The 18,744-nt window shown below is 47.4% G+C and overlaps 6 protein-coding genes across 6 annotated transcripts; 3 read left to right on the top strand and 3 right to left on the bottom strand.

Annotated features, from left to right (window-relative positions):
- Window positions 1-714: 714 nt before the first annotated feature.
- On the bottom strand, window positions 715-3,076 carry LOC121598860. Its single transcript, XM_041926205.1, has 3 exons — window positions 2,975-3,076; window positions 2,079-2,915; window positions 715-2,009 (listed from the first exon to the last, which is right to left on the bottom strand). The coding sequence occupies exons 2-3, from the start codon at window positions 2,599-2,601 to the stop codon at window positions 715-717; spliced, it is 1,818 nt and encodes a 605-aa protein (XP_041782139.1). The 5' UTR covers window positions 2,602-2,915; window positions 2,975-3,076.
- A 245-nt stretch (window positions 3,077-3,321) lies between these two features.
- LOC121599573 (protein LTV1 homolog) lies at window positions 3,322-5,686 on the bottom strand. The gene is made up of 5 exons (XM_041927460.1): window positions 5,541-5,686; window positions 5,260-5,439; window positions 4,086-4,882; window positions 3,760-4,020; window positions 3,322-3,688 (listed from the first exon to the last, which is right to left on the bottom strand). The coding sequence occupies exons 1-5, from the start codon at window positions 5,541-5,543 to the stop codon at window positions 3,442-3,444; spliced, it is 1,488 nt and encodes a 495-aa protein (XP_041783394.1). The 5' UTR covers window positions 5,544-5,686; the 3' UTR covers window positions 3,322-3,441.
- A 25-nt stretch (window positions 5,687-5,711) lies between these two features.
- LOC121599574 (protein PET100 homolog, mitochondrial-like) lies at window positions 5,712-6,249 on the top strand. Its single transcript, XM_041927461.1, has 2 exons — window positions 5,712-5,821; window positions 5,890-6,249. The coding sequence occupies exon 2, from the start codon at window positions 5,905-5,907 to the stop codon at window positions 6,151-6,153; it is 249 nt and encodes an 82-aa protein (XP_041783395.1). The 5' UTR covers window positions 5,712-5,821; window positions 5,890-5,904; the 3' UTR covers window positions 6,154-6,249.
- Window positions 6,250-6,300: 51 nt separating this feature from the next.
- LOC121599572 (testis-expressed protein 10-like) lies at window positions 6,301-8,687 on the top strand. Its single transcript, XM_041927459.1, has 2 exons — window positions 6,301-7,280; window positions 7,350-8,687. The coding sequence occupies exons 1-2, from the start codon at window positions 6,379-6,381 to the stop codon at window positions 8,614-8,616; spliced, it is 2,169 nt and encodes a 722-aa protein (XP_041783393.1). The 5' UTR covers window positions 6,301-6,378; the 3' UTR covers window positions 8,617-8,687.
- A 565-nt stretch (window positions 8,688-9,252) lies between these two features.
- On the top strand, window positions 9,253-11,296 carry LOC121600223 (retinoblastoma-binding protein 5 homolog). The gene is made up of 5 exons (XM_041928637.1): window positions 9,253-9,388; window positions 9,477-9,904; window positions 9,981-10,162; window positions 10,234-10,353; window positions 10,427-11,296. The coding sequence occupies exons 1-5, from the start codon at window positions 9,370-9,372 to the stop codon at window positions 11,199-11,201; spliced, it is 1,524 nt and encodes a 507-aa protein (XP_041784571.1). The 5' UTR covers window positions 9,253-9,369; the 3' UTR covers window positions 11,202-11,296.
- Window positions 11,297-12,633: 1,337 nt separating this feature from the next.
- On the bottom strand, window positions 12,634-17,556 carry LOC121599756 (inositol polyphosphate 5-phosphatase OCRL-like). The gene is made up of 9 exons (XM_041927808.1): window positions 17,196-17,556; window positions 16,120-16,300; window positions 15,541-16,054; window positions 15,279-15,438; window positions 15,027-15,205; window positions 14,380-14,737; window positions 13,560-14,313; window positions 13,228-13,461; window positions 12,634-13,131 (listed from the first exon to the last, which is right to left on the bottom strand). Exons 1-9 carry the CDS (start codon window positions 17,271-17,273, stop codon window positions 12,959-12,961), a joined length of 2,631 nt encoding a protein of 876 aa, XP_041783742.1. The 5' UTR covers window positions 17,274-17,556; the 3' UTR covers window positions 12,634-12,958.
- Window positions 17,557-18,744: the final 1,188 nt, after the last annotated feature.

An 18,744-nucleotide genomic window follows, 5' to 3' on the forward strand; every position in this document is an offset into this window, starting at 1 on the left:
GGGACAACAGGTCATCATCGCAGACGCGACCCGAGGACAGCGAACGCGGCTTCATCGCCGCCGCTCCAGAAACAACAGCCGCAACCCGAGGAACGCGAACGCGGCATCATCGCCGCCGCCGGGAACATGAGCGCAGCAGCATCACGGGCCCACTACGTACCATCGGTCGAAGGGTGTCACCACGCTGGTATTCCGTTGTGGAATATCACCCGCGTCGGTTCGACCCTTCGGTTATTAAAAGGGGGAGATGTTGTGGATAGACGTGCCGAGCCCTGGATTCGCCGTAGCAGTTGCGCTGCTGCTGGTCGACATCCAGGAATCGACACTGCGCTCACGCACACTAATACGCCGCACTTAGCGATGCGCGCTAAGTGTGTGCAGAGCGCACCTAACGCAGGAGTGTGTAACAGGCTACCGGTCGAGCAGGGCTCCCGGTAGGGCTCACGGTGCGGCTCGTGCGCGCGGCCCCATACATCAATATATTGTGTTTTGTATCATTTAATATGTGTAATAAAGGTGTAAATAGTTCAAACATAAAAATCTCTTTCAACACTCGGTACTTGTTATCTAACACAAACACATTCTGGTAGTAGCTTTTGGCTAGGCGACGGTTTACGAACTGCACGTACTCGTCATCGTCGAGCGGTAGGTTAAGCGATTGCATCGTTTTTACTGTCACATCCAGGGCTACATCAGTGCGCTGCTCGGTACGACCTAGCAGTGTATCAACCCACTGAACTGTTCCTTAGCCAGCCGTGTCCAGATGGCGCCCCACATGTAGCGTCGCGTTTCATCCGTTTCACACATTTGTAGATGCGCCAACAGCTCCCGAGCGTACATCAATTCCGTTTTCTGCACCAGCTTGTGGCGCTTAGCAAGTTCGGTGCGGGATAGTATCCAGTCGGCGATTTGTCGTACGCGCCCCAGTGACGACGACGGTTGGCGGATATAACATTCCAGCAGGAAAAATTCATCGATCGTGCGCCCGAGCGTTGCGTTCTCTGCGCGTATCACATCGATGCGGAGCTGTAGCTCTTTGCTGATGTACTTCAGATCGGTTCGGGTCGCTGTGTTAAGCAGCTCGGAAGGCTTCGAAGAGTCTAGCATGTGCTGTATCAACAGCTTAGCTTCGGTCAGCTGCTCGGGGCGGAACGTTTCTATCAGTTTGCCTTTGAATTCCGTGCCAACGAAAGCGATGTAGCTGCGCAGTGCTTCGATTGTTTTGAAGCTCTTCAAGTACGCCAAATAGCGGCGGTAAATGAGTAGATTCTGTTGCGTCTGTGTGTACACAAACCACCGGCGAGCTTCTCGTAGGTTAGTTTCTATTTTCTGAAACACCAACCCGATCTGATCGCAGCTTTCTGCTTCCAATTCTAGTTTGGCAAGCGAATAGCCATGGCTAAAGAATTGCCTCAAATCTTTAGTTCGCTCGGCCAGCACTTCCGACGTGATCAGCTGCAGGATGCGATCGAGTTTTACCGTGATGTTGGGCGACTCGCGCGTACTTTTGATCATCTCTCCGATCACTTGCAGTGTACGTTTAATCGCCCGTATACGTACCGGCGAGGGAATGGGCCGGTGCATGTGCGGAGGATCACTGCAGGCATCTTCCCTGATGCCGTCGATGTACGTGAGCACCTTGCGGATGGAAAAGTGTTGCTTCATGATGTAGTAAGTTTCGTACAATTCTTTAAACGTTGCTCTCGATCGCTTTCGATGATCCCAATCGATAGTTTTCTCATACTGAGCTTTTAGCGTTTGCTGCACGGGCAGTGGAAATTTTTCAAACGCAATATCCTTTTCCAAGCTCTCCAATATGGAGAGTTTAAGACTGTTTAACTGCATCTGTATGTAAGTGCGAATGCGTTTCGGTACGCTAGAGAGCTGCTTTCCGGCAGAAGAATGCCATACTTGTTGAACATATTGTACGTAACATTGCAGATCGATCGCCGGCTTCTGTTCATTGGTCAAGGCATTTCGAATCAGTTTTAAAAAGCGAATCAGTCGTTCTAAAATAAAAGTAAAAAATGCATCATTATGTAACATATTTCCGCACGCTTTTTCAAACACCCACTTACCTATGTCGATGGTAAAGGCGTAAATTTCGAACCCATTGATCGCTTGACCCGTAACCAGCTTTAAGAAAACGGCAATACAAAACTGCATCTGCAGCAGTGGCAGTCTGCGTAGGTGTGTTTTCAGAAAGAACACATGCGCGTAAACATGTCGCAAACGAAGCACCAGCAGATCATCCACATCTGTGTACGAGTCCACCTGGTGCTGGCACACGATCAGATCAATGCACTTCACCATGTGCGCAATGCGCTGCTGCGCTACATCCGTGCTCTTGGCGGTGGAGCTGCTTTCGCCGCCTTGATAAGCAATTGCAGCGTTCCGATAGCTTGCCTTCACCAGCTCGTACTCGACAAAGTGTATCATTTCGTCCGATAAGGGTATGTTACGATGTTTCAATTCGGCGTACGCACGAGACAATTGCGCATCACAATCCGCATCGTTGCTGTTGCGCGTACAAATCTCCTTTAATTGATCAACGTTTCCACCGAGAATAGCCGTTTGCATTGTTTTGTACATTGTAGCCATTTGAAATTGACACGTGTTGAGGTGACTGGTTCTTTAAATCGCAAGCTTCTGTCCGTTACAGATCGCACTCAAACCACGACTGCGCACAGTTTATTGGGTTTCGATGGGGCGTGATATCAGCAGCTTTGCGACTTGGGTTTGTTTGCATTGTAATCGATGTATGCATTATTTGGCGAGATATCGGGCCGGATGCTACTTGCCGACGCGTACTTGTTCGATTGCCATGATTGCATTCTTTAGGTGATTTCAACTTGTTTGTCATGGTTTGAAAGAGTTTTATCTGAACAAAGAAATATCCTTACATGATCTACGGCCTATAATTAACAAAAATCAATAAAACGATAGATAACAAAAAAAGAACAATTATTCTTACCTAAGGCCTAAGATAACCGGGAATCACTAAGGTTCGGGATTCCCTGCCGGGTATAGCACTTACACACACTGTAACACTGGGCACTAAAATAACAAACGATGAATCATCATCGACGGTCTTGTTTTGATAGGTCACTATGGCTGAGCGATTGGTCAAAATTCTAAATTAAATATTAAATTTTCTAGTTAGTGCGGTTTTATAAATTCCATAAAAGCTGTTCCAATATGAATCAAAAACTGTTAAATTTATCACTTATCATACCCTCCCGTAATAATCATTCAGTGATATGAAGTATTAACTGTAAATTCTCAAAAATAATCGAATGCTAATGCAGTAAAACCATTCCGTTTTTACAAGATGTTTCGCTTTATGTAAATAGCAAAGCAAAATACATTTCATTATTAGTAACATACATGGAGAACAAGCTTACATTACACGAGCCGTTAGTAGGCGATCGTGCAAAACTTTTAAACAATCTTTTGGCCTGCGTTCATGCGGCAGTTGATCTTGTTTTTCTCCTGCAGTTGCTTCTCGTGCTTAAATGCAAGCGTGTTTGCCTTGCGCTCTATCCTGCGTTCGGAGCGGTATTCTTTCAGCAACTTTTTGCGCTCCCGCTTTTCCTCGGGCGATTCATCCTTGGGCCGGATCGAGAGTACACTTAGCGTGGAAATAACACTTCCATCGCAGAGCGATTTCGGACCGACAGGTTTTTCACTGGAAAACAATGAGATGGGAATGATTAGCTACATGGAAAGGGCAAAACGTAAGTGAAAAACGGAAATTACCTTCCTCCCTGCTCCAGCCGGGCAATGGATTTCATCGTCAGCTTACCGCCCTCTGCACCGAGCACATTTTCCGGCAGTCCCGTTTTCGGATTGATGAGAATTTTGCGTGCCTTTTTCGGTTCCTGTATCAGCTTCGGATGGTTGTAGATGTTGCTGTACGTGGAAAGGATACTTTCACAGTCCCATTTTTTCTGTTCCCCATCCTCAACCTGCATTGCGACCTCCTCCTCCTCGGAATTATCATCCTGCAGCTGCGTTAGACTGTTCCGAATAATAAAAAAAAGTCAGTTTGTACACAACTTTAGTCCATAGCAGCTCCACCTTACCGCTCTCGGATCCATTGCTTTTCATACTCCGCATCGTATACGGCATCACGCTCGCGCTTGAATTCAGCCGCACAACGCAACAGCACATCATCGTTCGGTTCCACGTGCCCTTCGATTTCCTCACAGTCCAGTGGGCCCACCTCCGGATCGTCGTACTGTTCGAAGAACTTCTCGAAACGATCATCCAGCAGCGTAAGCTGCTCGTTACGTCGGATCACGCTGCTCGACATGGAATACTCCGTGAAGCGGGACTTTGTTTCCTCCCGCCCGTACCGATCATCAAGCGGGCCCAGCCCATCCCGCTCCTCTGTGTCCGAATAATCACCCTCCATCTCGTCCGAATCGAACTCGTGTTCGTCCCCTTCCTCATCGAAACAATCCTCACCATCGTCGTCTTCGTCACCGCCGACCCCGGGCTGCATTGCAAGCTCCATGAAATTATCCTCCAGCTGATTGTCCGGATTATTAAAGTCGAAATCTTCGTCCAGTGCAGCCACCACGTCTGGATCCCAGTCGGGACGGGGTCCGCGCGTAACTTCGGCCGCTTTCTTCATGAGGCCATCCTTTTCCTCAAACTCGGAAGCAAACACAGAGCTTGGCAGTTTGATGCGCGACACTTCTTCTTCGCCATTCTCTTCCCCTGTTTCGGCTGCTGGCCTGGGGGATGGTTTCCCCGTCACCGGTTCCCAAACAACCTCATTGCGGCCCGGTTCCCGCAGATGCTGCAGGTAGTCGTAATCGTCGTCGAAGAAAATGCCAAACTTTGCCTGTTCCTTCTTACGCTTGGCAGCGTCAATCTGGAATGGGTACAAGAACATTTTAAATTAGCCTCTGAGAAGTTTGTCTCGCGTTAAAAGCACCAAATCAATTCCAAACACCTCCAGTCCGACTGATTTGGTAATTCGATTTTTTAATGGATTCATTTGGAGCTTTCGGAACCGAAAGGGCGTTAGGCCGCGGCTATCCATTGCTTTTATGACACAGGTTACGTTTAAGTACAAAGCAACGGTAAGATATGATTCTTGCCCGGTAATTCTCAATTTGGTTTCGGCTGCCTCAAATGACAACTAATGGCGACTAATGGCCTTTACAACCGCTTCCAACTCAGGGACGGACTAATTCCGCTGTTTTTCTTCGATTTTCCCCCATTACTTCTGTCAACACTACCACTCACCTTTCCTTCCGCTACCGGACGGTTACTGTTCGCGATCAAGCTCGCGTACTTTGGCGGCACTCTGACCGGTACCAGCACATGCTGAGGGGCCGTCTCGTCCACGTACAGTGGATCGTGCTGGCTTCGGTTCACCAACCGGAACGTGACCGCCGTCTTCTTGTCGATAAACTTTTTCTTTCCCTGCAAGCAAGCACGGTTGTCGGGCATTGGTTAGGATATGACGGCCAGAAACATAATTGGTATGATAAGAAGGTAAACTTCAGTTGAATATATATGCTTACCATGGTTTTTGAGGAAAAGTTGCACCTTTAACAAGCGATAAGCCCTTTGCGGGATAGAAAATACCGAAGAAAATCCGATTTTTTCTAGCACCCCGACACAAAACTCGCGTGTTTGCAATCAAGGTGTTTTAGAAAAGAAAAGGAAATGTCTAACGGGTTGACATGCAGTCGACAGACGTCAAACGTGTGTGTTGCGCAGCAGAAACTGCAACAACAAGAAAAACAACAATCAAAACACACACGCGCGAAGGAGGTGCATTGCTTGTGAAATTAATATTTATGTAAGTTTTGTGATACAAATCGTTGCCCAATAGCAGATGCGATAACCTTAAATGCATTGTAATTTTAGCATCGATCGTACAGAATGGGCGGCTGGGCGTTGGAAATCGGAAAAATGGCCCTCTACATGACCTTCCCGGTGGCAATGTTCCACTGGTTCAATCAGCCGGAATATTTCGAGAAGTGGGTGACCGACACGAGACGGCAGCTGTACCCACCGGAAAACCCACAGCATCGGGCTGAGATCGAAAAGTGCATCCGCAACGTACGGGACCGCCACGATCTGGAGCTGCTGAAGGCACTGGAAGAGATGGAGAATAAGGAAAAGAAATAATCGACTGTGCCGCTGCATCCATTCTTCGCAATGTATATAATCTGTTTTTCGTTAGAATAAAATTAAAGCTAGTAGTCGCTATGATGTTGAGCTAAATACAGTAAGTCGTTTTATGTTGAAAAATCGTGATAAAATTTTAGTAAAATACATTAAAACCATTCTGCCCAGTGAAAATAGTGTATCAAACTTCCAACAAATTAGTTCAGCCCGGTGAAAAAGTCCAGAATGTTGATCGAATATTGTCAAAATAGCACGTGCGCGGTTTGTTTACTTGCAATCGTACTCTTGCCGGTGTTGCAGGTTTTCGTTTTGGTTGAAATTTCCTCAAAAAGTGGCCGTAAAATGGGTGGAAGCTCGAAAAAGTTCAAAAAAGCAGAAAAATCCAAGATCAAACTAAAGGGAGCAAAACTCCCGAAAGGTGCCAATGTGACGAAAACAAACTTCAAAGTGCGCAAAATAGTCGTACCGGATCAGCTGAAGCAGCGTAATCTGACCAACGCAGCGGTACTGTCCAACAAAAACTTAACCCTGAAGGATTGCCTCGCCAAACTGAAGCTCAACAATGTGTCGTCGAAAATCGAAGGACTGCGCGGAGTGCGAGAAATCATCACGAAAATGCCGTCGGAGCTGCACCGGATGCTCAGCTCGGTGGTCAAAGACGTCACTAGCCTCTCGATCGACATTGAGCACGATGTGCGGAGGGACGCGTACAAAACGCTCGGATGCATACTGGCCGCTTGTGGGCAGTCCGTGATGGTTCCGTTCTATGAGGTGCTGTTGTCCTTTCTGCGCTGCAGCATGACCCACATTCAGTCGCGAATCCAGGAAGATTCGCTCCTGCTGCTGGATGTACTGCTTCAGTACCTGCCGGAGCTGGTTGTGGCCAACCGGGACAAGATACTGCCGCAGTTTTTGGACATGATTTCGAAGCTGAGAACGGAATCCAAACCGGGCCGCACGCTGACGATCAATCTCGACAAGCAGTCGACAAGTACGCGGTGGCGCGTGAAGGTGCTCTCGCGGTTGACGGGAATATTGAAAATTCTTATCGACAGCAAGCGGACAAGAAATGAATCAGCAGAGCCGCTAGAGGAACCTGTTTCGGTGGCGGAAGATGAAGATAATCCGTAAGAATAATGTTACATGCTCCTACGACATGGTAAAATTACTAACAACAATATTCCTTCTATTATTAGGTTTGCTTCCAAGGTACCCGATTATCAACCGGACAAAGCGGTACAAATCAATTACACGTTCGATAGAGCCAGCACATTGTTTTTGCCAATCCAAAAGCGTCACCTCTATACGACCTGCCCGATGGATGTGCTGTTCCGCAAGTCGACCGGCACGGATAAAGACCTCTCGCTGGGCGATCGGGTCGATGATGGCCGCAAGCTCAAGATGTACGTGGAGATGCTGATGCCAGTGCTGTTTGAATCCTGGCTAGAGGTCCGGCCAACCGGTACCGGTGCGGAACCGGGACAGGAGCACGCCCTAACGCAGGAAGCGGCCGTCACGCTCGAACTGCTGATGGCCATTTTCATACAGCTTTGGGATTTGACCGTTCAGTACTGCGGTGAAACAAATAACGACGATATGAAACGCTGGTTTCGGGAGGAGTACGGTGCCAAATTCTGTACCCATATTCTCGGCGGCTTCCCGTACTATCAGTCCGGCACGGAGACGAAAAGCCAACAGCCCAAGCGATCCAAAACGACGGCTCCGATTTTGAGCGAAAAAACGGTCGATGATCACTGCTATCGGCATAACTTCAACATCTGCTATTTTTACTGCTGCCTGCATGAGCAGTTCCGCGGAGGGAAAAAAAAGTCCCAACCGTACACGAAAATTGTCGAGTACGTGAAGCGGTGCGTAATGAACTGGAAGTTCCGCGGTGCCGAAGCAACGAACCTGTTGCTGCAAGTGCTGCGCTACATGCTGCTGGACACCGACTGTATGCAAGTTAATCAGGAAACGCGCACGTTGCTCCAAACGCTGCTGGAGGTGTACATAACAGCGAAGCTGCCGCAGGACATCCGCAACCGTATTTTGGTGCTGTTTTGTGACATTATCGTGGGTAGCGATTCGCTATGGCGCCGGTACGGCCAGGAGCTGTTCACGCTCTGGCTCAAGATGTTGCCCAACTTGCTGTGCAAACCGTCGATCGATATGGAGGTGCTGAAAGCGCTGCTTTGTCTGGGGCAGCGTGGCAACGTACCGTTCCTGGAGGTGCTGGAAGCGAATGCGAAGCAGATTGTGGCGAACATGGAAATGATTCGTGTAACGAATGAAGGGGAACAGGGCGAAGGCTTTGTATTGATATGTAATTTACTATTCTATGTTCGCAAACGGGAACTGATCAGAGAGTTGATCGATTTCGATGCGCAGGGACTGAAGGACGCTACGCAAAGGGAACGCTTGTGTAGTACGCTAGAACTTAAGCTAGGAATGTTACAGGAGTAAGTAATACAAAGAGCAGTAAAAATGATACGAAATTAAAAAAAATCAAAGAAATTCAAAACAACATCACGCTTTTTTATTTTACTTTTTGAATAACAAACATTTTGTTGCAGCCTGTACAACCTGGCAACACTGCCACAGCGTATACGCTAGTGATGGGAAAACGTTCCGGAACAAATTGAGTGGATCGAATCCGTTCACTCATGGAGAGGTGCGGATCCACTTTAACGGCCTTGGTACATTGTTCTTACTCGCTTGTGTAATTTCGATTTTCACTACCGTATGGCTTCCCAACTCCCAACAATTTCCCAATTCAAAATAAATTGCAGTTTTGCTAAAAGTTTTAAATGGCTATAATAACGGATATAACCGAGTTTTCTTGACGAATTGTACGAAGTAAGTAATAATGGACATTGAATTATTAAAATAAATCATAAATAACTTTTCATCATTCATATTTTGGCTGAAAAACGTGATGTTCGACTTACTTTCGAAAATTCAATATAATTGAATGTCCTTGGAACGCATTATTCGCGTAATTTGGGGAAAGACTGTACTCGAATTGAGATGTGGAATCGTTCCCCCAGGTTCGCACGTAATGTCCCATCACTATCATCTCTACGCCAAGCGTTTGTTTACATCATCTAGCGTTTGTTGATTTGTTGTTGCCGCCGCTGTTGTTTTTGCAAGCCACCGTTTGTGGCGTGTTTTGTGGTGTTTCTGCGTTAAAAAGCGCACCAAGCGCATGCTAAAGCGATGAATCTGGAACTACTTGGTACGAGGGTAATTTAGCAGCCAAAGAACCCATTCGCTAATCATTATTTTCTCCCCCCCCCCCCCCCCACCGCAACCGCCTTTTACAGAATCGTTCGGGCAAAACTATCCGGAAGAATTTGATGGCTCGCTGGACTGCATCTCGCTCGCGGTAACGTGCGCTTTCAACAAGTACGGCACCCTGCTGGCCGTTGGCTGTAACGATGGGCGCGTGGTCATCTGGGACTTTCTGACGCGCGGCATCGCCAAGATCATTTCCGCCCACGTACACCCGGTGTGCAGCTTGTGCTGGTCGCGCAATGGCCACAAGCTGCTGTCCGCCTCGACCGACAACAACGTGTGCATCTGGGACGTGCTTAGTGGCGACTGCGAGCAGAAGTATCGGTTTCCGTCGCCGATCCTGAAGGTACAGTTCCATCCGCGCAATGACAACAAGTTCCTGGTGTGTCCGATGCGCTACGCCGCTATATTGGTGGATGTAGGTGGTAAGCACGAGTGTTTGCCGCTGGATAATGATGTAAGTCGAGAAAAGCTCAAGGCTTTGAGGGCAGTCAACATGGAATTGCGGCTTTTTTGCTCTTTTTATTTTCCAGGGCGATTTAAACATTGTCGCTGCGTTTGATCGTCGCGGAGAACACATCTATACCGGTAATGCGAAAGGAAAGATTCTGGTGCTGAACGCTAACACGCTCGAAATTGTGGCCAGCTTTAAGATTGTGCTGGGAAGTTCTAGCGTTACCGCCGTTAAGAGCATAGAATTTGCCCGACGAGGAGAGTAAGTGTCTCCGTGACAGTGGGGGGAAGTAGTTTAACCCTTTGTTTTTCTAATCTTTGTTTTCTCCGTAGAGCGTTTCTGGTGAACACTTCCGACCGTGTCATACGCGTGTACGACTCCAAGGAGGTGGTGACGTGCGGGAAGGACGGCGAACCGGAACCGATACAGAAGCTGCAAGATCTTGTAAACAAGTACGTATACGGTTGCCATTTTCAAGCAAGCAAATAACCACTATTGATCACTGCTCTTCACTATTCGCTATAGAACCACGTGGAAAAAGTGTTGCTTTTCGGGCGACGGTGAGTACATCTGTGCCGGAAGTGCTCGTCAGCACGCCCTCTACGTCTGGGAAAAATCGATCGGCAATCTCGTTAAGATCCTGCACGGTACCAAGGGCGAGCTGCTGCTCGACGTGGTCTGGCATCCGGTGCGGCCAATCATTGCCAGCATCAGCTCCGGGCTGGTGTCGATCTGGGCCCAGAACCAGGTGGAAAACTGGTCCGCTTTTGCGCCCGATTTTAAGGAGCTGGACGAGAACGTCGAGTACGAGGAGCGAGAGTCGGAGTTTGACATTACCGACGAGGACAAATCGGTCGACCTGGCGGCGGAATCGAAACAGGACGAGGAGGTGGAGGTGGACGTCGTGTCGGCGGAGCCGATTGCCGCCTTCTGCAGCTCCGACGAGGAGTACGAGGATGAGCATGCGCTTCAGTTTCTGCCGATGGCGCCGGAGGTGGAAGACCCGGAGGATGGCTGGGGCTCGCAGGACAATGACACGCTTGGGGGAGGTGGAGGCGCTGCAGGTTTCGGTGCTTCGGTAGGAGCGCTCGGTGGTGGTGGCGGTGCCGGTAGTGGTGGAGGTGGGTCGGATTCGATGAAGGAAAACGAACCTTCGATGAAGAAGCGCAAAACGAGCCAGTACGAGATAGCACTGGACAATGCACCGATCGACGACGTGCATCCGTTGCTGCAGAACAAAACGAACAAAGACAAACAGTCGACCACGAGCAAGAAAGCAGCCGGACGTCCGCGGAAATGAACGTCGGGCTTTGGGAATAATGCCGTTGCCGAGTGTTTGTTGGTCGTGAAAATGTAAAGTGCAAAAAATGGAAAATACATCTTTTTAAATCCCAATCATCAATTGCACAGTTTGAATATCCCCTCAGCTTACGCCGATACAGAACGTATTCTGAATGTTGTTTGTTACTTAGGCCAACCTACACAAAACGATAGTGCTGAACCCGATCTAGGCCTTGGAACAGTTTCCCTTCCTGCTTTGGTTTAGAAATTGATCATTATTCTAGAATCAATTTTGCTTTAGATCCTGGACCTATTGCGAGCGTACACACGTGCCGCCCTAAACACCCAAAGTCATACAAAATCATGGAAAAGTCTGCTCCATCGCGTTGCAGCGTCCACCCGACGATTACCATACCGAACCGAATAGTCGTGTTCTTTAAGCATGTGTGTGTATTTGGTAGCAGCAGTTGAACTGCTTACCTGCCGTATGCTGCTGTGATACCGAGACGCATAGACAACGCATCTAGAGGACATGTGTAGCCGTGGGAAAACTTTTATGTGTCTCTTTTGCCTTGTCCTTCCCTTCATATTCTCATGAGTGAAGCATACATACCTTTCAGGTACGTTCAGGGTATAAGCTCTATCCCTTTTACGTTAATGGTGAAGATAGAATCGTGTGCTATCGGTTGTACATTCGGGTATGAGCAACCCCGTGAGCGTCGTGTGTACACTGGCATTCAACCTGATCCATAAGCTGATTATGATTCCGGATCGAATTCCGGAGCCGATTCCGATTTCGTAATCAATTCGGGAACCAACTCCAGAATCGGCTCCAGAGTCCACTCGGGAATCGGCTTTGGAGTCAAATTCGTAATCAGCTCCAGAATCAGAATCGATTCCAGTATCGTAATCGGCTCCTGAATTGATTCCGAACCCTAAAATCAGAATCGGGTGGGTCCGATTCCGAGCTCCCACCATTAGATACAATCCCCACCCCGGAATAGGGGGTTGGGGTCATTGAACAGTGCCCAAACCCAAGGCTACCACTAATCCAGAACATCTATTTTTGCAATCTAAACCATAGGTCTACGATTGGATCCCGAACCTATGGAAATTCTAGGCTTGAACCCAGTCCAGTTGATCGCGGACCAGGAAATTTTTCGTGCTCTGGAACTAATACCGAAAATATTCTGAAATTTCGAAATTAGTAATTTATATCGTAATCCTTTCCTGAAACCCCTGCCAAATTTATTTTATTTTGGACAGGTTTGTAACTGATGCCTTTCTTAGCCCCAGAACTTTTATCGAACCAATCCTATGGAATTTTTTTCGTTACTAGAATAGGTCTCATACCATCGGTAAGCAACAGTCAACTATGAAAGGCGTATTAGAAGGGAATAGTTCTGCAAGCAATTCAGTGTGTTGTTTAAAGGCAGCAGTAATTAAATATGTATAGCATTTCACATTGTATTTTGTGTATTTTTTGCAGTTGCTTCTTTACACATAACGTTTACAACACGGGCTGGGTTTCAACTTCAATATGAGTACACAAATGCTCTCCAAAACGGACGAGTGTAGTAGTAAGGTGTGTTATGGTGAGATTAGATTGAATTTAACACAAACACGAAACTTATGGTCGAGTGTAAGCTACTTCAAACCGTGGTACCTAACATCACCCGCAAACAAACCGCCAAGCGGCCTATACACTTTTATCTCGACGATTAGGTTGGCGCGCTTGCACGCTCCCATTGAGGGTAATTCCAGAATTCCACCGTTTCAGAGTGTATTCATTTCCTGGCGAGCAAACTCACGCACATTGTTGTTGAGCAGCGTCATCATGAACCGTCGCCGCTGGTCTCGCTCCCCTTCGGAATAGGCGTAAATACTGTTGCTAAATTCCGGCTTCGCCGGCAACTGGCTACGAATCAGTATTCGACCGAAAAGACCCGCTAAAAGAAACACAAAAGGATACGGAATGAGCGCACTTTTGCTTCATCTAAGCTAAGTGAAAACAGTGCAACTGCACATCCAGCGCAATAACCTACCAATCGTATCGATCCGGATTGACTTGTTCGCATTCCAGAAATCCTGCAAAAAGAGACAAATGTACAGAAAAAGGATCCGATTGACGGATTTAAGTTTGGTGCGCAGCAGCTCCTTGCAGCGTTCGAAATTATCGGACGCTATGATACACTCCCGTTCGTTGATCGTCACAACCGGCTCGGGAAGGGCTTCCAGCATCATCAGTAGCGCTTCGGCCGTTGTGTGTGGTGTACCGGCTGATGGATAGGTGCGAAGTAGAGCTAGTTAAGGATAATTTTAAGTCAAATTTGAAATAGAAATGCGTTACAAGAACACGTGTATAATAAAAGGATACGGAAATCATCCGTCGACCAGCTGTCCAGCCAGTCGCGTATTTCGAGCAGGTTAGCCGCATCCGACTGTCCCAGCTTCCGGTCCAGCGTGAACAGCTGAGGCGTCTGCAGTCCCATCTTGCGCAGATTGTCCACCAGGCGCCAGATTTCGCGCGGAAAGCGAAGATTACTTCCCCCCACATCGTCCCCGACCAGATCGATCAGCTTTTCCTCGTGATCTAACGAAACCAGCTCGTGGATCGCGTACATCGATACCGGCTTGTTCAGCTTCATTAGCGTATCGAGCGACACCCCGAAGCAGCTCGGCTTGTACTCGCCGAAAATGGTAATAAATATATCACGCCCGTTTTCCACGTGCAGCACCAGTATATCGAGCGGTACCTTCGAGCCGGCCTGCGCGTCTTTTAGCTTGCGCAGCATCTTGGAGGCGGCCGGTGCATTAACCAGTATGTCGATCCGAATGCTCAGACTGTTTCCGGTCAGCAGTTCGCCTTTGCTGTGGCTAATGTGAATGAAATCCTCGCACACCTGGCTGTTCCGATCGTCCTTGCAGGCGAACCGGAAACGTACCGGCAGATGGCAGTTGTTCGCTACCAGCAGCTCGCGGGAGTACTTTTCATTGAACCGAATTAAGCCAAAGTCGAGATCGGTCTGTTCCACCGTAATCTGTGGTTGATTGTCGTTTTCGTACTTGTCGACAGTTTTCAGCACTTCTTCGCTTACTTTCTTCAGTTTTGCTTGGTCTTTTGCTTGGGCCTAAAATAAAAAGAATGGGTTAATTGACGAACAAAACGTTCCTGCACTGCTTTCCCTAATACTTACATCGACCTTAAAGTCTGCATAAACCGGTTTGTGATCACTTTTGCGCAGCTGCATGACACTATTGTACCGCAACATCTCTATCCGCTGGCCCTTCCATAGGATGCGATCGCACCAGGCAGGCGTACGGCTCTTTTCGCTGCTGTCCCACTCATCCGTGCCGGGGTTGTATTTGTAGGTGGGTGGGAAAAGAATCTTGCCCTCCTTATAGTCTCGAAAGATGCGATTCCGGCGCTTTTCCACGTACAGCTGGTCATGCTGGTACAGCTGATTGTAGTCGCGATCCTTCCGGTTAACGTACTCCTGAGACACTTCCGGTCCGTCTAAACGGTAGTTTAAGTCACCGATCCAAAATATATGACTAGAAAGAAAGGAAAAAAAACATTTTTTTCTAAATCAAACAATAAACGTTGAAGAACAATGAAGCTTGCATTATAACACTATAAAAACAATTACAATTCCTTATCTCTGCATCCGACATGGGTTTAGTCGTATCAGAACAAGTCCACCATTAGTGCTATTAGTTCTGATAAGCGATATGTTCGTGCAATCGCCTCTATATCAACATGGCGTTTTTATCAAATTCTCCACACAACTGGCCCAATTTTCTTTGGCCAAACCCAAACCAAACCCCCGTGTCCCCTACTTACTGATGCTCATCGATCGACCGCATTCGAAAGCCATTGTCAAACGACATGCGCCGTATAATGTCGTCGTGATCGTCATTCCTTCGCTCCACCTCCTGCGTGTGCGCGGCCAGATGCGTGTTGACGAAACAGAAAAGGGCTTCATTCAGCTTGAAGCTCACCCCAACGCCTCCTTTATTGCCCTGCAAGGCGTAAAGCAAAATCGATCGTACTTTTTATAGCTGCCTAACGGCGATTGCCATAGATGTTAAATACCCATTTCAACGTTCCGGTACCGACGGCAGCCGTAAGGCAATCGTTTATCTTCGGATAGATGGTACTTTTCACCGCCACGGTTAGCATCATACCCACCAACCGTACCGAGGCGAGCTCGGTATAAATGGCTCCTTTGTGAAGCCCGCTCATAACCTTATCACTGCAGGAGACAAAGGAAAAATACAAATTGAAAGTAAACGGAGAACGAAAAGATCGATGAAAGCACGACAAGTGCAACACTAGCGCTTTCCAACACACTTACACCCATGTTCGATCGATTTTGGTTTCGTTCATCAGAATCTTTTCCGGCGTCCATTCAATCTCCTGAAACCCGACCGCATAGATATCGGGCGGACTGTCCGTGGTGGCAAGCCATTCCGGCAGCTCGATCGTTTCGGACGTCTGCCCATTAACGTTCCAGGTGGCCGTGTACACGTGGTAAGGTTCGTACACGGTGTACTCATGCCGCCGCCGTTCGAGCTCCTCGCGGAACTTGGCGTCGCGTGTTTTCGGCGCCTGGCTACCGTCGGCTACGCTCCGATCGATCGCCAGCAGACCGGTCCGCTCGTCCGCCGGTTTGTAGTAGTGCAGCCAGTCAAATGCGCCCGGCGAATGCACCGGTACGGCACGGTACGAAGCTTTAAGGTTTTTAAGACTAGTTAAAAAGTGTTCCTTCGCTACGCTGATTTCTTCGGTAGCGTGGTAATAGTAGGTGGTGGGCTGATTCTCCGAGAACACGGTAAACTGATGGCTGGACACGGAACCAAAGCTGGACTCTGGCGAGAGACAGAGAGAAAGGTATTTAGCATGAATAAGGAAAACGGAAAAACGTGTTGCTTACCGGTGTTCACGAAAAATGATTCATTTATGGGGACCACGGCCACAATCGTTAGGTCCGATATGCTTTCCGGTGGTTCGCGGGAAACGGAAAATGAAAACAGTGCCGCCGATTCGCTGGAGCTGACCGTAACGAGCAGCCGGTTTTGGAAGTTGTTGCCAACGATTTGGTACGCGGCTAGTATCTACAATGCAAACGGCCGTTGTGTTTGATCTGCTGGTTAAGGAAAATAGAAAACTAACCCTGGCCCCCGTCCCACCGTACAAGGCGAGGTGCCATATGTTTTGACAAATATGCTTATGCTGCGTTCTGGTTATGTTTTTTTTTACCGGATGCCAAACATTCGCGCAAATGTAAACATGTGTGCTCTGGTGAGGTATCGTGCGTCATCAAAATGCCAACCGCGGTTATCTTGATCTGGACCAACATCGGTTTCATCGTTAGAAAAAAAATATACCCAAATCAAGCAATCACCAAGGCAGCGTGCCCAACACTCGATTGGCAATGTGTGTAATGTTCTGGTATGTTCAGACCTTCAGAATCATCTACATATACACACGCAAAAAACCCGCAAACATCGTTTCGTTTTCATTTCACGATGTACACTGCCTGCGTCCGACAGGCCGCGCTGTACAGTATAATGGCCCTTTTGCACCCTTCTCCCGCCCATTCTTATCGTTGGCTAATTGTAAACAAACCACCAGCACACGAAATGCATTCGATTTGGCAGAGCGAAAACGAACGCGCAATCTTCGTCTGGCAAGACGCTTGTTATTTTTTGGCTAATGACCTGAACACATTGCCTCATCTGGCCATGGCCAGGCACTGCAAAATAGAAAAAAGGCGCAGCACTGTAAGAGACGGCACCGAGGATTAAGCGTTTCTTTTTTTACCTTGAAGCTTATTTTGATTTCTTATCGTTTTGAGCACGCAATTGAAAAAATAACAAATTCGATGCCTAGATTTAATCAGCACTATCTTCTTGCTCGGAACTACTAGCGGTCCTGGGGACCACACGGGACGATATGCTTCTATTAATGATTTTTTTCCTCCCCCTCCCAAACACAATAAAAGGATACGGCCAGCACGGATTCGCCTTCACGGAACTTTTGTGTCACCGTACGGATAATGATGGAATCATGATTGGAACAGTTCATTTTCACATTCGTCAAATGGCAAATCCGAACCACGAACACTGTACGCACAGACGCAATACTGCAGTTTTCACTTTTTTCCGTCGCGCAGTTTTTCACTTCCGCTGCGTGCTTTAACTCTTTAACACGCGTGTGGCTTCGGGTTCAATTCAGAAAACACATTGTTTTGCCTAACAAATTACACTTGTTGCCAGAAAGATTGCGTTTTCAGATACTTCTTTGGGTAGGTTCTACGGCTTCGTATTTTGTTGGAGTGTTTCTTTTTTTTTGTGTAACTTTGACATCTGGTCGACGGTCCCCGTCAGACAAGGCGAGGGTTTTTGACGTTCTAGAATAGCTGCATCTCGCTCATTTTCTCTAGCCGTCCTTTACTCACTTACAGTACTATTTTCGAGGTTAGCTTCTGTGCCCCCCTCTACCACTTCACTCCAAACACTTCGTCAACCTTTGTCCATAAGACTTTCGTTGCGTTGGTGACAATCTACACGCATCATATACCGAGGTGTGCATGTTTTCGGTCGATTTGTCGTACCGTCTCTTTCGCGCACATGACCGCGTGACAAATGTTCTGGTTGATGCGAAAGAGAAGTGCTCAATTAGGTTGATTATTTTGAATGAAAAACAACAGAAAATGGGTACTCGTGTTATTTTTTTAATAGCTAGTGAAAAGTGCTTATTGATAATTATTAATAGCTAAAAGGTTTTAAAATTACTGTGCATCGCATAGGATCACCGTTCAAAGTACTCGCACGTCCGCAGTAGAGCGAGATTTGATCAGGCAAATATCCGGCCACAGGTTTTGCTAAACAATGTTTGATTTTAAGTATCCCAAGCGCCACAGATTAAGCTTAAACGACTGGAAAATTGAATATCCATAGAAAAAAAATGAAAGCTTCACAGCTTCATTGGTTTGATCAATAGATGGCGTATTACAACTCATCATTATATTGCTGTCCTTTTCTTGCAATGTTTTTCGACAAGTTTCATCTTATCATGACCTATATAGCCTTATAACTTTCTGAGCAAAAATCTATATGAATGGTCGTGTGGTTAGATACGTGGGTATCAATACCAATGACCATTGCTCAAATCTCACTTGCTTCAGTGCTGGTGGTTTCCGTTGGAGTTTAGTATTTAAACAATCGTATCGCCGTTCTAGTTCTAGCGATGCATAACTTCAATGCGAAATCATACAACAGTACAGAGGAAATGAGAAAGCTCTCCTCCAAGCGATGAAGCTCAACTGGTTGGGGGGTATCCCACCAATAGAGAGCGCCACCAGCTTTTTTGCTATTTTTAGAATGAATGAGTCGTTTGCCGTCTGCTAAACGAAGTCTTTCTATATTCCGTTTAGGTAGAGAACTTGAGTCGTTTAGAAGCCGTTTAGTGGTCTTTTAGTGGATTTGTGGCACTTGGGATAAGATGAACAAGGCGTTCTCTTCTTTATCGTGACGTTCACGACTTTCGTGTTCTG

The sequence above is a fragment of the Anopheles merus genome, chromosome 3L (assembly GCF_017562075.2).
Source record: "Anopheles merus strain MAF chromosome 3L, AmerM5.1, whole genome shotgun sequence".
Taxonomy (NCBI): Eukaryota; Metazoa; Arthropoda; class Insecta; order Diptera; family Culicidae; genus Anopheles; species Anopheles merus.